The sequence below is a fragment of the Nannospalax galili genome, unplaced genomic scaffold, assembly GCF_000622305.1.
Source record: "Nannospalax galili isolate Female #2095 unplaced genomic scaffold, S.galili_v1.0 scaffold2324, whole genome shotgun sequence".
NCBI lineage: Eukaryota > Metazoa > Chordata > Mammalia > Rodentia > Spalacidae > Nannospalax > Nannospalax galili.
The window spans coordinates 69,274-85,059 of NW_008351545.1; the positions used below are offsets into that span (position 1 = coordinate 69,274).

The window sequence follows — 15,786 nt, forward strand, 5'->3', positions numbered from 1 at the left end:
AAATGACCTTAAGAGTAAAAATAAATTGGTTCATATGGGCCAACTATATGGCCTTAAACACCCAAAAGAAAAGTATAACTAAAGATTAAAGGGGCCAATATAATTTCATAAGAGTCCATAAGCATAGCTAAAGGCTACATAACAAGCAACAATGCCAGATAGGAGATACCTTCTTTTGAGTTGTTGGCCAGGGTGGCCCAAGGGACTCCCAGATAGTAACCCAGCATAGGACTGCGAAAATGAACAGCAGACCCCAATCTTATCCAAAGGAATATTGACAACTGATTGCTGCTAGAAGAGGAACAGCTGACCTTCCTGAAACACCTCTAGATAGGCTGACTAGATTCACCATGAAGGGCAAATAGTACGGAATGGCCGGGGGTGCCGACAACACAGCAGACAGTAGCAGGGATATCAGAGTATAAGGGCTCTAGTGGGGGGAAGGAGGCTGTGGGAGGGTGCTATCTGGGAAGTGGGTGTAAAAATAAATTAATTAAAAAATTTTTTTTAAAAAATAATAATTCTTCAAAGCATAAAAATTTGCTCCTTAATAATTAACAGATGTGAAAAACATTACCACTGAAATCTACCTGATGACTTTATATCCATGCTCAGATGCCAAGGAACTCAGAAAGTAACTGACTGTGACTAGTAATAATCAGATATATAGAGATTAGAAATGCATGTGCAAACATCTAAGTGTTAATTGCATTAAAAATGAATTTTTCTGTATGAAACTGTGTATTTTAATAATGAAATAGAAATTTTTTTAAAGATTAAAACCTCAATTTTATGTCTTATAGGGTTTATACTGAGAAAAATATTGTGACTGTATTAATTCAACTGTAAACCTAAAAATTTGCAGCCGGTTTTGAAGGAGATGCATCTTATCTCTGGAAATTGTTATCGAATATGTCAATGCTGTTGTAATGAAATGCTTCGTCTGATTGTGTGGTTATTAAATAAATAATTTTTAAAAATAAAGGAAAAATAAATAAATAATTCCTCTTTAAAAATGAATTTATGGTTCAATAAATATAATTCCATCTTTTAAAAGACTGACTTTAAAAGCACTTTATTAATTTAGAAGACATCAAATAGTATTTGTATGTTATCAATGGAGGCTGTAAAAAAACCCTATCTTTTATAGACATGATAATATTCTCTGAGAGGAAGAGGAGGTGGAGGGAATTTTCACTCTAAATTTTTTTGTTCCTTTTGAATTTTAAGCCTTGTGAATATTTTGGTTCTGCAAAGTGGATCATAATAATACACAAGGAAGTCTTACTAGTTCAAATGCATAAAGTAGGCAGTAGGGTCTTCCACCAGGCTTCTCTCTGGCTACATGCTGCTCTAGGTATAAAGCCCCTGTGCCCCTTTCACGGTGACTCTAACCTTCCCTGGAAAGATCTCCCCTGTATTTCTAAGGACACTTGTGGGCTCTTCTGAGAGTACCAAGTTTCCGGATACATATTGATTCTCAATCAAAGCAGACTCCAGGCCTACATAAGGAAAGATTCAACAATTTTGTTTCTTCTGTAAAGAGCTTTTCAGATCACATGCTGCCCATTGCTAGCACTCACACAACTACTGACCTTTGCGTTAGGGTGTGAAGTAGTCATAGATAAGCACAGCTGTGCTCCAAAAGAGCTCGCTCTTTCTTTCTTTCTTTCTTTCTTTCTTTCTTTCTTTCTTTCTTTCTTTCTTTCTTTCTTTCTTTCTTCCTTCCTTCCTTCCTTGAAAGAACACAATTACTTTCTAAGAGTGCTCCTTTTTTATCTTTTTGAGACAGGGTCTCCCGGTAGTCCCAGCTGGCCTGGAACTCACTATGTAGCCCAGGCTGGCCTTGAACTCAAAGACTTCTGCCTGCCTCTGCCTCCCAAGTGCTGGGATAGATGGGTGCTGTCATGCCCGGCCAACAGAGCTATTTTCAAAAATAAATTGGCCAAGCTTGACCTTTAGGCTGTGGTTTGCTGATTTCAGACATCAGAATTAGATTATAATTATTAGAATACAATTCCAAATGTAATTTAGAATATAGTCTGGAACATTTTGTCCCAGTTATATGGCTCTGGATTCTTACCACGATATTGAACTGTCAGACCACAATAGGTAGCCACATTGACGAAGAGGATGTGTTTGCCTGCATACAGCTTGAACTGAATGCGCTCCTTCCCATTAAGAGGGAGAGCTTCAAAGTCATAGATGGTGCCTTTCACATCTTTGTAGCAATCCATCTGGAAGAGTTTTGAAAGTGATACTATCAGCAACGACAATGCCACACACCCGTGTGATCTTTCAAAGCACTCATTAACTCAGCTGTTAATCTAGACTTAGAAAACAAATAGGAATTGTTTAAGGGATGAGAAAACTGAAGATTGGGTCTTGATTTAAAATACAATGCCTGGGACTGGAGAGATGGCTCAGTGGTTAAGAACATTGGATGCTCTTACAGAAGATCCAGGTTTCAATCATAGCACCCACACGGCAGTTAACAACTGTCCGTAACTCCAGCTCCAGGGGATCCAGCATCCTCATCCACCTCTGAGGGCATTGCATGACACGGGTTCACCTAGCTACATGCTGACAATACACTCATACACATAAATAATAAAAAAACTAAAAAATATAATGCTTGTGCTGGGTCGGGGGAGGGGAGTGACAGGTCTGTTCTTCTTTTTATCTAGTTGGGGTAGGGGTAGGGTACCAGGAGATGCTTGAATGAACCTGATTGGAAGGACCTAGAAGTTAAAGGAGGTCAAAGATAAAAGATCTCTGGCTTCTATGCTTTTGTGAAAGTGAGGCTATACCTCGACCCTGGATCGAAGGCATGCTATCTGGCTGATCTCAGAGAAGGGCAGTGTTTCAAGATGGCCTAGTTGCTTTTTTGTCCCTGGGCCTCCTTGCCTTTCACTCTGGTCATGAACATGATAGAACAGAAAGAGCGATAGCCTGGGATAAGATCTACTATTCAGTTCTTCTGTGACCCTGGGCAGTTCTCATCCTTGGTCCTCAGATAGTTTCTCCGCAAAAGTAAAATGAAAAACCTTCTAGGTTTATCATTCTAGAATCTACCATGGTTTTCTTTTTTAATTAATTGATAATTAATTTTTATTTTATGTATATGAATGTTTTGACTGCATGTATGAAAGAGCCCCATGTGCATGTAATGCCCATAGAGTACAGAAGAGAATATTAGACCTCCTGGAGCTGGAGTTATGGATGGTTGTTAGCTGCCATGTGGATGCTGGGAATTGAACCTGGGACCTCTGCCAGAGCAGCCAGTGCTCTTAACCACTGAGCCATCTTCCCAGACCCTACTATGATTTTCTCTCTTACTCACATGGTGGTCTTATATGCCAATACTGTGAAACCCAAGCTATGTGTATGCTCCAAGAAAGAATACAGAGAACTCTGAAGTCTATCACAGACACAAACAGGCTAGCAGCATCTGGTCTGTTATGTCTCCTGAAGATACTTGAGCATATTTCCACATATCAGAAATAAGTTCTACCTGAAAGTCTTATTGCATGTCCTTATGTTAAATTTCTCTATAAGGTAGGTCTCATCTTCTTTTTCGGTCTCTCTCTTGCCTGGGTCCCTGAATGAAAGGTGAATTGATGCTCATCTGCACAATTGGATCCCATTCCCTACATTGGGAAGGCAGCTATAAATTGCTCATGGAATACTAAGAGTATAAAATAAATGAAAAAAATACCTATCTAAATCATCTATTGAGAAAAAGACAACTGAACTGGCCAGAAAAAAAAAAAAAAAAAAAAAAAAAAAAAAAAAAAAAAAAAGGGGGGGGGGTGGGAAGATGGCTCAGGGGTTAAAAAAAAAGGTAAGAGCTGGGTGCTCTAGCATAGGACCCCAGGTTCAATTCCCAGCACCCCCATGGCAGCTAACAACCATCCTGCATGACATGGTACACCTACATACATGCAAGCAATTTACTTATACACATAAAATAAATATAATAAAATATTAAAAAGGGCTTTCCTTATCAGATAACAAAGATCCAGACCGAGACAAGGATTAAACTAGACTTCCTGGAAATGTAGTGAACTGGAAAGGATTGCAGCCCACACTATAGCCCCATGCCAGCTGTCCCCATCTGGAGAAGGGATACTGCACAACAAAACCCAACTTTTCCAACCCTGTAACATCACCGATTTCACATAAAGTTGTAGCTAGTCAGTCCTATCTTGGGGGAAAGGCATTTTCTCCATGTAAGTTTTTATGCCTTTCTCTAAATTTACCCCCCCGACACACACAAAATACAGAGGCATGTAAAGAGAACATGTATAAAGCATTCATTCCATCTCTCTAATGCCTGCTTTCAAGCCATACCATTTTTTTAGCTGTGTATATGTGGGGGGGGGTGCAGTAAAAATCATAGTGAGAACCAGGGTGCAATGTTTTAGAGAAACTCAGAACTTGAAGACTCATTTTAGTCCTTTTTTGGGGTGAGGGTTGAGGCAGAGTCTCTATCTAGTCCAGGCTAACCCAGACAGCACTATGTAGCTCAGGCTGGCTTCAAACTCATTGTAATACTGTTAGGTCAGCTTCTTGAGTGGTTGGTTACAGGCATGAGCCACCATGTCCAGTTATTCCAGTTTATTCCTGATGTTGATTGCTCTGCTCTTTCAAATGTATTTGAGCCTATATGCTATCTCTCCATGCCCCCAGGCCAGCTTTTATTAAGCTCCAATTCTCCACATCCAATTAGGTAACCTTGGGTAGCACAAAAACTGTATCTGTTCTGAAATTAGAAAGTCATGCCTCAAGTTTTCTCATTAATTTTGGAGTAAGATGAAGATATTACCAGAGCTGCCTTTTGTAGAGCACATCATATGTATAGTAATTGTTGATCACCCATCCAAGCTAGATAACGTAACCTATAAACTGGCAATGGATAGCTTTCTATCCCAGAAGTTATAACGCAGAACTAAATGAATGTTTGCCTCCAGCATCCTAATTCTTTTTTGCCTCTCAGGTCTCTCATTCATTACTGTCCTTCCATGGACAGTGTATTGATAAGGAATCAAATCTGCAAATAGAGAATATAACTGAGATTCCAGATTCCTAGATACCTAGGGCTCCAAATCCAGTTGTTCTCTAATATTCTGATTATTTTCCCCGCATGTGTTCCTCTGATAACTGTCTGACTTTATCCCTGAAACTTTCACATTAGGTTTTTTTTTTCCAGCAAGAAACAACTTGGTTCATCATTATTAATATCTGAGATAACGCACCTCAGCCTCTCCTCCTAATTCCATTCCCCACCCACTTGATGCTCATGGTAATGATCAGACACTGACTGATGTGGCTAAAGAGGCACCTAGGGAGCCTCTGCTTGGGGAAGGAATAGAAAAAGGGCCATGCTAAGAAGATCCTTTCTTCTTTACCCATATTTAACCCAAGGAACATCTGTTTATGGAAGTGATGATCATTCAAGATGAGAAAAATGTTCAGGGGCGCCGACAAAGAGAAGGAAACAGAAGCGAGACTCTTCTAAGAAGAGCTGTAGGGCAGGATCTTGGAGAAGGGCAAAAGAGTGACCATGCTGACCTCTGCCATGTCCTCTCTAGACCTTACTCACCTTCATCTTCTCTGTCTTGGGGTTTGTCTGCACATAACTGGCTAGAAGAAGTGGGAGAAGATAGGAGACTTTTAACTGTGTAGTCATGACTAGTGTTGTAGATCACTGGTCTGAAGGCCGAGGTCTTTGTTGACCTCCACTCACTGTTTTTTGATACTTGGCAAAGAACAGCCCAAATCTGCCCAGACCAATCACAAGACAGCAAGTATTCCTGCCCAGTGAAGACCCAGAGAAGTCAAGCCATATCTTTGCCTACACACGCCCCCATGAGCGCTCAGTGTTCAACAGTGCAATGACAACCTGGAACTCATATAAATCCCGGAAGAATTGTTAAAGTTATAAACCTACAAAGCCCCTATAGACTCTGGAAGACTTATCTGTTTTTCCTGAGTGGATGGGAGTATTTAAATGAAGACACTATCTTGCAGACTCTCTTGCAAAAGGGTTGACACAGATGTTCTAAGTACTGTTTTAAGGCTAAAGGTATATAGCTCAGTGGTGTACTAAATGCTTAGTATGCATAAAGCCCTGTTCAGTACATTTGAAAAAACAAGGTGCTTTACTTAATATTACTATTTTTTCTTTAGACAGAAATGTTTCTTTCAAGGAACAAGGGCCTGGCCAGCAACAGAAGTAGTGCCTATTATTTTAGCTTTTTTAAAAAAGGAGAGACTTCTTTGGATCTGTTTAAAAGATCTTGGAGGAGAGTGGGGCAGAAATTGAAAATAAGCCACAGCACATTAATATGCTCATTACAGAACTGTAGTTAAAGACTTTAAATCAGCAATTTAAAAAATACCAGATCAAGAGAAATGGACACCACCCAGGAAACTCAGTGGTGTCTGTGGCAGGATACAATGTTCCCCCTCAACGATAATCAAAGAAGTATGAATAAGAAAAGATACAACTGTGTTTATCAGATTGGCACAAGTTAAAAGGAGTGGTGGGACCCAGCCTGGGTGTAGTCTGGCATTGGGTGCTTTTGCACACTGTGGGGAGGATGGGAAACACCAACATTGCCAACTTTGTTTGGAGGCTCCTCTGAACGCAGTGCTTTTACTTTTGAATTCACTTTTTCTACTTTTAAAATTATAAAGAAATAGGTTTCATGCTCACATTTTATTTTTGGGTTCGTGGTTGTGTGCACGTCATTCATGACTCATAAGCGGAGGTCAGAGGACAACCTGCAGGAATTGGTTCTTTTCTTTCACCATGTGGGTCCAGGGAATGGAACTCAGGTTATTAGAGTCTTTACCCACTGAGCCATCTTGCGAGCCTTTGAACAATTAAAAAAATATTTATTGGCCATTTATGTTTCTTCTTTTGAGAATTATCAGTTTCATTTACAAATTGGAAGATGTGGTTTGGGGGCTTTAATTTTTGTAGTTATTTTTTAAAAATATTTTGTTTATTATTTTTATTTTATGTGTATGAATGTTAGGCCTGCATGTAGGTAAGTGCACCCGTGTCATGCAATGCCCATGGAGGACAGAAGAGGCTGTGGGATCCCCTGGAACTGGAGTTATGGACAGTTGTTAGCTGCCATATGGAAGCTGTGATTTGAACCTGGGTCTTCTGCAAGAACAGTTTTCTTAACCAGTGAGCCATCTCTCTAGCCCCTGTAGTTCTTTATATATTCTAGACAATAACCCTGTCTAAAGTATGCCTAGCAAAGATTTTCTCCTATTCTGCAGGCTGTCTTTTCACTCTACTGATAGAGTCCTTCACTGTGCAGAAGGCTTTTAATTTCATTTGTCAGTTCCTGGCATTATTTCCTGTAATATTGGATTACTTTTTAGGAAACTCTTGCCTTTATTTCAAAGAGCTTTCCCTTACTTTTGATAGCAGTTTCAGTATTTCAGGTTTTAAATTAGTCTTTGATCCATGTTGAATGAATTTTTGTGTGAGAGAAATGGATCTCACCTTACTCTTCTGTGTGCAACCCAGTTTCCCACCACCATTTGTTCAAAAGGCTGCCTTTTTACCAATGCATGTTTTTTACTCTTTGATTTCAAGGCCAGCCTGGTCTACATAGTGAGTTCCAGGACAGCTGGGGCTACAGGGATACCCTGCTTCAAAAAGAAAAAAAAAATTAGGTGTTTATTTATGTGGATTTTTTTCAGGGCCATTTATATGCAGTTCAGGCTAGCTGTGAACAATAGGGATCCTCACGCCTCAGTATCCCAATAATGTTGGGATTACTGTTGTGGGCCATCATGTAGTGCTGAATATAGTCTTTTTAAAAGTGAATAACTTTTTTGAATTTTTTATTTTTAACTATAAATTTACAGGAGCTTGCAAGCACCCCTTTTAATCTCCAAGAAACCCAAGGACCTAAGAAAAATCATAGAAACTGCTCCTTTGAGAACATAGCTGCCTCTTAGCCAGAGCACGAACAGCCATCTATTCAGCAGGTCCAACAGCTGTTTGTAGTCTTTTGGAATAAATTAGTTGATAAATGCAGACCTTGAGCTTAGGACGTGTTGAATAGGAATAACATATTCCCACCAACTTCACAGCGGTCAGGCAAGGACTTCCTCCCTCTTCTTTACATGCAACTTACTTTGTTTTTTGGCCCTCAAGTACTGATGTTTGTTAATCACATTCCTAAATTCATGATCGTTTGTCCTTGGAAGGCCCCTCTCATCTCATTTTGGATGAATTCTGTATATTGTTCATTAGTCTCTATTTCACTAATTTCTGTCTTGATCTTTATTTCTTGTCATATACAGGTTTTGGGTTTACCTTATTCTTGTTTTTCTGGTCTTTGAAAGGGTTATTTATTTGAGATTTCCCTGACTTTTGTTTTGGTCTTTTTGAGACAGGGTTTCCTTATAGTGCCAGCAGCCTGGAACTCACCCCGTAGATCAGGTTGGCCTTGATCTCACAGAGATCTGCCTGCCTCTGCCTCCTAAGTGCTGGGATTAAAGGCATGCGCCACCATTCCTGGCCTTTAATTTTCTTAATGTAAGCTCGCGTAACTATAAATTTTCCTCTTAGAACTGCCTCAGCTGTATCCCGAGGTTCTGGTAAACTGTATTTTCATTTTCTTTTGATTCTGGGAGGTTTTTTTTTTTAAATTCAAGAGTTATTCATGAGTGTATTGGTCAGTCTTCAAATATTTGTGTAGTTTCTCTTGCTATTGATTTCTAGTTTTATTCCATTATGATCTAATAAAACATTATTTTAATTTTTTTGTATTTGTTAAGACTTGTGCAGAGTAAGCAGCTCATAGAATGGGAGAAAATCTTTACCAGCTACGTTTCACAGAGGGGCTAATATTCAAAATTTACAAAGAATTGCAAAAATTAAGCACCAAGGGAAAAAAATTACCAATCAACAGATGAAATGAAATATACAGATGTTTCTCAAAAGAAGAAGCACACTTTAAAAAGTGTTCAATATCCTTAGTAATTAGAGAAAGGCAAATCAAAACCACTTTAAGATTTCATCTTATCCCCAGTCAGACTGGTTGAGATCAAGAGAACAAAAGATACCAAATGCTGGGGAGGATGTGGGGAAAGAAGAACGCTCGTCCACTGCTGGTGGGAATGCAAACTTGTGCAGACTCTATGGAAAGCAGTGTGGATTACTCTTAAAAAACTAAAAATGAATCTCCCATATGATCCAGTTATACCATTTCTTGGCAGATGCCCAAAGGATTCATTCTCCTGTAGAGATAACTATAGAGATACACCTGTGTTCACTGCTGTTCTTTCACAATAGCTAAAAAATGGGAACAACATAAATGTTCCTCAACTGACAAATGGATAATGAAATGTGGTACAATTATGCAATGGAGTTCTACTCAGTAGTGAAGAAAGATTAAATAATTTAACTTGTAGGCAAATAGATGGAGCTAGAAACTGTCATACTATGTGAAGGAACACAGACTCAGAAAAGTGACATATGTTCTCCCTCATTTGCGGATCTTAGCACCATTTCCTTAAATGTGAGTATGTATCCTGATATAACAGCAGGAACCAGGAAAATGGAAAGGAAGCCTGGAGGTAAAGGGAAAGAAAGAGCCTGAGAGAGGGGGATAATAGGAAACAGATGTTACCAAGGGGAAAATAGGGTATTTAAGTAGGAAGGGAGGAGTGAAAGACATACAAGGAGCCATGGGGGTAAAGAAGAAGGAACTCAAGAGAGGGACAAAAGACAGGAAAATGGAGGTACTTAAACTGGGGAGAGAAGAAGGAGGTAAGACAGGGAAAGAGAGAGAGAGAGGAGAGATAAATAAAGCTTAGGTGGCATAAAAAAGCCAGAGGGAAGTTTATTAACTCAAAAATCCCCTGAAAAAAATACACATACAGGATCTGAACATGAGTGCATGTTTATACCTGAAGGTTACATAACAACAAACACAGTGCCAGACAGGAGAAACCTCCCTTCAAGTTGTTGGCCAGGGTGGTCCAAGAGGCTCCCAAAATAACAGAGGCTATTGCCGGAGCCGTTGATTACTTCCCAAAACTTGAAGGTAAGATCCTATTGCTGAAGACAGGACACCTGGGACACAGAACTTGGAGCAATGGAGCTGGAACTAACCTGGAAGCCTTCTCTCTGAAGACTACCTCTCATAGTTCTAGAGGATATTATGCAAGCTGCAGAGAGAGAGAAAGCAATCAATGGTCCACTCCAGCTGTAAAGCCTAATAACCACAACTGGCAGAGCAAATTATCTCTATTGGTGCAGTAGTGGCACTTTTATCTAGGGGGTTATCAACAGCTATCTAATTTTAGACTTAAAGCCCTCTCAATGTGAGGGAACTCATGGGTGGCTTGTACTGTAAATATAGCTAAATACATATGGTTGGAGAGGTCATAAATACCAGAGAAAACCCTATCTCTGTCCTATCTCTAGACAAATGAAATTTCTTACTGTATCCTAAATATGGATCCTTATGTTTACAGACAAGTATACTGTACGCTGTTCATCTGTTGCTTCTTTTTGCAACAGATGGAGACTATTACAGAGTTCCACAACTGGTCACACACATAGAATATATGTCTGAGAGATGCCCATCCCTAAGTGACACGTCTACAGCAGAACCTCTATACCTAAGGCACATGGAACAAAGAATGTGGCGTAGAGAGAATACTAATACACTCCTCAAGTCTCAACAGCAAAACTTCCTCATACAACAGAGTACAACGCACACAGAAGGCCACCACTGGCTAAGTTTTAGAGAATAGAGACTGTAGAGTCCATGTCCCTGGATAGGACTCCTATACTAAAAGTCACCAACCCACAGCTCAGGGACTGATACACAGCCAGGCATGCTAACCAATGCACTTAATCTTCAAACACATCCTAGCATGGCTCAAGGCTCTCTTGCTGGGCTCTCAGTCGCCTTCCTTGGGCTTTACTCCTAGGGTCTCCCTGGGAATCTCTCAGACGAAATGGTTTTCATTCCTCAAAATGCACTGTTTTGCATTTAGATTCTTGACCTTGGAGATCGGTTGTGCTGAAAACTCTTAAGGTTGCACTTCCCCGAGGTCAGGTGACACATGCACACGTGCACACACATACACAGAGTCTGTGTGCTTAATGACGGGATATATTCTGAGAAATTTATTTTTAGGCAATTTTGTCACCATGTGAACGTTACAGAATGTATTTGTACGAAGATAGCTTTGGTATCATTAGGTAATAAAATGTTATGGACTGCTATTGAGACAGATGAGAAGGAACTGCTGGGTACTGGACAAGTGTTAAACACTATTAAAATACTGGTAAAATATGATAAAATAATAGTTTTGATGATAAGTTCTTACTGTAAGCATTCATAGTGTTGATCTTCCTGAATTTATGCAAAGAGTTAGGGGTGGGGTCATCTGACTTCCATTAGCAGTTCTTGAACTCTGCCTGGCTGCCATGGCTGCTTTGAGCGGAAGGGCTATAGGACTGTCTTTACCAACATCAGCCATTGGAACACTGTACAGACACCTTGAGAAAACATGATGATCACTGATCATCTCAGCTGATTGTCCCAGCCCCTGAAGGCACAGCCCCAGCCAGGGCTCTGAAACAGTTTGTACCAGACTTTTTGCCTTGATGAGCAAGCCTTGATGAACTCTAGATAACTCTGCAACCATTTCTATTTAGGCCATAGGGGGAGCACTTCTCCTGATGGCCTGACAGACTAATGATAAAGAAGTAAGGCTGTGATTGGTCCAAAACAAAAGACTGTGATTGGTTCAGAATATAAGCCTCAATGACTGTAATTGATATTAGCAGGCAAGGCTGTGATTGGTCCAAATGTTCCTTCTTGGTCTGTATCAGCAGGCTGGTCAATCTCTCTGAGTTGACAGTGAGTTGACTGTGAGACATTCTCCCATGCTACCTCTCCTTGTGTTGCAGCATTAGACCCAATAAAAGGCTTCTCTTGAATGCTCTTTTCTTGCACACATTTGTAATGAGGGCTGAACTAAAAACAGAAAAGCAGCAGAGGGAAGGCAGTGGGACCTGCAGAAGAGCAAGGCTGACAGTTAAAAGAAGAAACAATCGAACAGTTAGTATGCAACCAGGGAAGAAAGATGGGTACAGAAATTGAAAGAGGGTGGAGAGCCAGGACTGAAGAAAGATAAAGAGCTACAAACAGAGAAGAAAAACTGCAGGTCCTCATTGCCAGAAAGTTCCAGAGAACTGTACAGTCTTTATGGACAAGGGTCTTGGACCCCAGGTCAAGAACTGTAATCTTGGCCAGTGTTAGGGACCAAGGAATCACAACTTCCTAGTCCTATAGGAGAGCTCTAACGCTTGTAGGACTGAGGGTCCCCATACCCAAGTCCTGCACAGCTATCACTGGAGGGCGCAACCTGCTGCCACTCCTACTGGTATCATTGCCTGGCTGCCAAGGGCTGAGAGAAGCAAGCTGCCAGAGACCAGCACTTGAACTTCTTGCCTACTCAAGAGTTCTATCTAGATAAATCAGAACTCTCATCTAGCTGATGGTTAATACTGTCACATAAAAGGCCCATCACTGATGGAGAGACCCTTACACTGGGTGTGCTGGGTGTGACTATGAATAGATGTAAGTGGAACACACACACATACACACACACACACACACACACACACACACCACACACACACACACCACGCACACACGTTTGAAGGAACTGGAAGCTCCCACTGCAATGAAAAGGAATATAACTTTAAAATATCAGATTTTAGGTGGAAATATTTGTGACATGCACCTCACATCGTCTATAAAGCCAATCCAAGCCTAAACTGAACTGTCTACTATTTTCTGACTTTAAAAATCTTGTCATCTTTTTTTTTTCTGTCTCTTTGAGACAGGGTCTCCTTGTAGCCCCAGCTGCCCTGGAACTGGCTATGTAGACCAGGGTGGCCTCGAACTCACAGAGATCCACCTGCCTCTGCCTCCCAAGCGCTGGGATCAAAGGTGTGCACCATCATACCCAGCCTAAATCTTGTCATCTTAAATGTGGTGGAAAGCCAGAGTGGGAAAAATTAGATCTCAATCTTTGCCTGTCTTACCCAATCAGACTGCAATCTTTCCATGAGTTCGAGGTCTTATGAGGCTAGACTTTTTGCCCAAGGTCATATACCTAGTGAGTGCCAGTTTAGATTTTAGTCTTTGCTAATGACTTAATCCCACCTGAAGTTCACCACTAAGTTTCTTGTTTTTAGTTCCTTTGACAATAAAGAACACACATTTGGTCCTTTTTTGAGGTGTAGTTCACCTCCTCACCCCAGATTCAAACTGTAATTAATCTTCTGCATTCACCCAAATCCACCTGAGAGGTTTTTGTCCACACTCCCATTTTACTTGGCATTTTTTTTCCTGAAATAGAACCTTCCCTTACCATCTTGGATCCTCCTTCAGGTATCCAGTATTTTTCATCCTCTAGATTTCAAGAATAAAGCACAGGATCTACGCTAAACCCGTCATTGTAAGGAAATGTTGCTCATGATTACATAGACTCCATAGTTCACAGCATCTTTCACATCAATAATTTCATTTAGTTGTCACCATCAGCCAGTCACAGAAACAGGATTGGCACTACTAGTTCAAGCTCACAGTGAAAACAGAAGTTCAGCAAGGCAAAGTGACTAGACCAGAGCCTCACAGTGGTGTAGACCTAGAGCATAAACTTGAGTTTTTATTCAAATCCACTTTCTGGTCTCAATTCTCCTTAATATATACTTGAAAATTCAGGAATTTTGCTAACTGTTCATTTGTATTTGGTTTTGACTCATGTACTCTTAACATTCTGAGCTCCTTCCTCAGGCTTGTGGGTTTGGGACTTAATGTTGCCCATGGCTCAAGTCTTGGCATAAGCAGCTGCCCTCGCACAGACTTTTGAAAGGGTCTGTCATCCATGTCAAGTGTCCCTTGTCCACCTACTCCAAAAGGAAGTCTGCTTCTTGGAGGTTGGGGTGGGGAGGTGGGGAGGGAACAATGTGTCCCTCCTGTGGTGGTGTTCTTGTTCATTACACCTGATTTAATGGGCTGGAGGAGGGTGCAGAGGACTGAGTGCCATGTTTAATCCATGTCATTCCAACCCAGATGCAAGAGAAGGCTGGAGGAGGGAAAGCAGGAGGGAGGGAAGGATGGAGAGAGAAAGAGATGCAGGGGCTTGCAACAGATGTACACTATTATACAAATTGCTCTGCTCCTTGGACAACATTGCTGATTTCAGAAATGAAGATGAATTTGATTCTCTTTGCACCTCAAGATGTGAAAGGTGTTTGACTGGATTGCTTCCTGAACCAAAGGAAATATATTTTCTCAATAGGTACTAGCAAAATAATGTTCTAAAAAATGCAGGAAAATGTTTGTCCCAGAGTCCAGAATTAGCCACATATGGAAAAATCTGATTTCTTGAACCATTGTTTTTTGTAACGTATTTATTATTTTTAAAGATTTACTTTTATTTATATTTGTGTGTGTGTGTGTGTGTGTGTGTGTGTGTGTGTGTGTGTACATGGAGGCCAGAAGAGGTATTGGATTCCCTGGAGCTGGAGTTACAGGAAGTAATGAGCTATGCAACATGGGTGCTGTAAATCAAACTTGGGTCCTCTAGAAGAAGAGCAAGTGCTCTTAACCATTGAGCAACACCTCCAGGCTGCCCCTATCCTTTTTTTGCAACAGGGCCTCACTATAAAGCCCTGTCTGGCCTGGAATTTACTATTTAGGCCAGACTGGCTTCAAACTCACAGAGATCCACTTATCTCTGCCTCCAAATGTTAGGATTAATGGTGTTTACCACTACACCTGGCTTTAAAAAAAATTTTAATAACCCATTGAGACCAATTAGTCCTGCCTGTGTGGGCATGAGTATAAGGCCATTGACTGCAGCATGGGCAACCTAAGAGAGGCCACAGAGTTGAAGAAAGCAGACTCTTCCTTCCCCATTAGTCATCAACAGTCAATAGCTCCTCAGCGAGGGGTGGGGCCTTGTGGACCCTTCTCCCAGCCATGCTGTGATGTTTACTGCTTCATCTTTTGTAGGTCTTGTGTTGATTGTGAATTCGTGAGTGCAATGGCCCCATCATGTCCAGAAGACAGAGTTCCATATCAGTCCTCCTTGACCTCTGGCTCTTACAATCTTTTTGAGCCCCCTTCTGCAATGTTTCCAGAGTCTTGGGGGGAGAGGAGTGGTATAGATGTCCCATTTAGGGGAGAGGGACACGAAAGTCACTTATTCTATGCACTTCAACGAGTTGTGAGTCTCTATGTTAACCACCATCTACACACAAAGAATCTTCTCTGACAAATAGTGAGGGCTACACTGACTTATGAGTACAAGAATGTATTTAGAAGGCAGTTCAGGGCTGGAGAGATGGCTCAGCAGTTACGAGCACTGACTACTCTTGAAGAGGACCAGGTTCGATTTGTAGCACCCACATGGTGGCTAAGAACCATCTGTAACTCCAGTTTCAGGGAATCTGACCCCCTCTTCTAACCTCTGTGGGCATCACATAACACGGTGCACTTATATGCATGCAGGCAACATGTTCATGCATACAAAATAAAACTATTTTTTAAAAAAGAAGGCATATCTTGCCAGGCTGGTCATTATACCTCCCAGGGTTCACAGCTTAATAAATCTGTGTATGAGTTTTCTCTCCCGGAAGCCTGCATAGCACCTCCTGGCACTATAAAAACTAGCTAGCAGGAGGGAAAATTCCACGTGAGTACCAGCTTG

General features: G+C 40.9%; 1 protein-coding gene across 1 annotated transcript in view; it reads right to left on the reverse strand.

Moving 5' to 3' along the window:
• The window catches only part of Gpx5 (glutathione peroxidase 5), a 15,556-nt gene extending 9,864 nt beyond the window's left edge, over nt 1–5,692 (reverse strand). The window contains exons 1-2 of the mRNA XM_008848459.1: nt 5,606–5,692; nt 2,084–2,237 (exon numbers count right to left, since the gene is read on the reverse strand). Of these exons, the coding sequence (XP_008846681.1) occupies nt 2,084–2,237; nt 5,606–5,692 (241 nt within the window). The remainder of the gene's footprint in view (nt 1–2,083; nt 2,238–5,605) is intronic.
• Between the last annotated feature and the right edge of the window lie 10,094 nt (nt 5,693–15,786).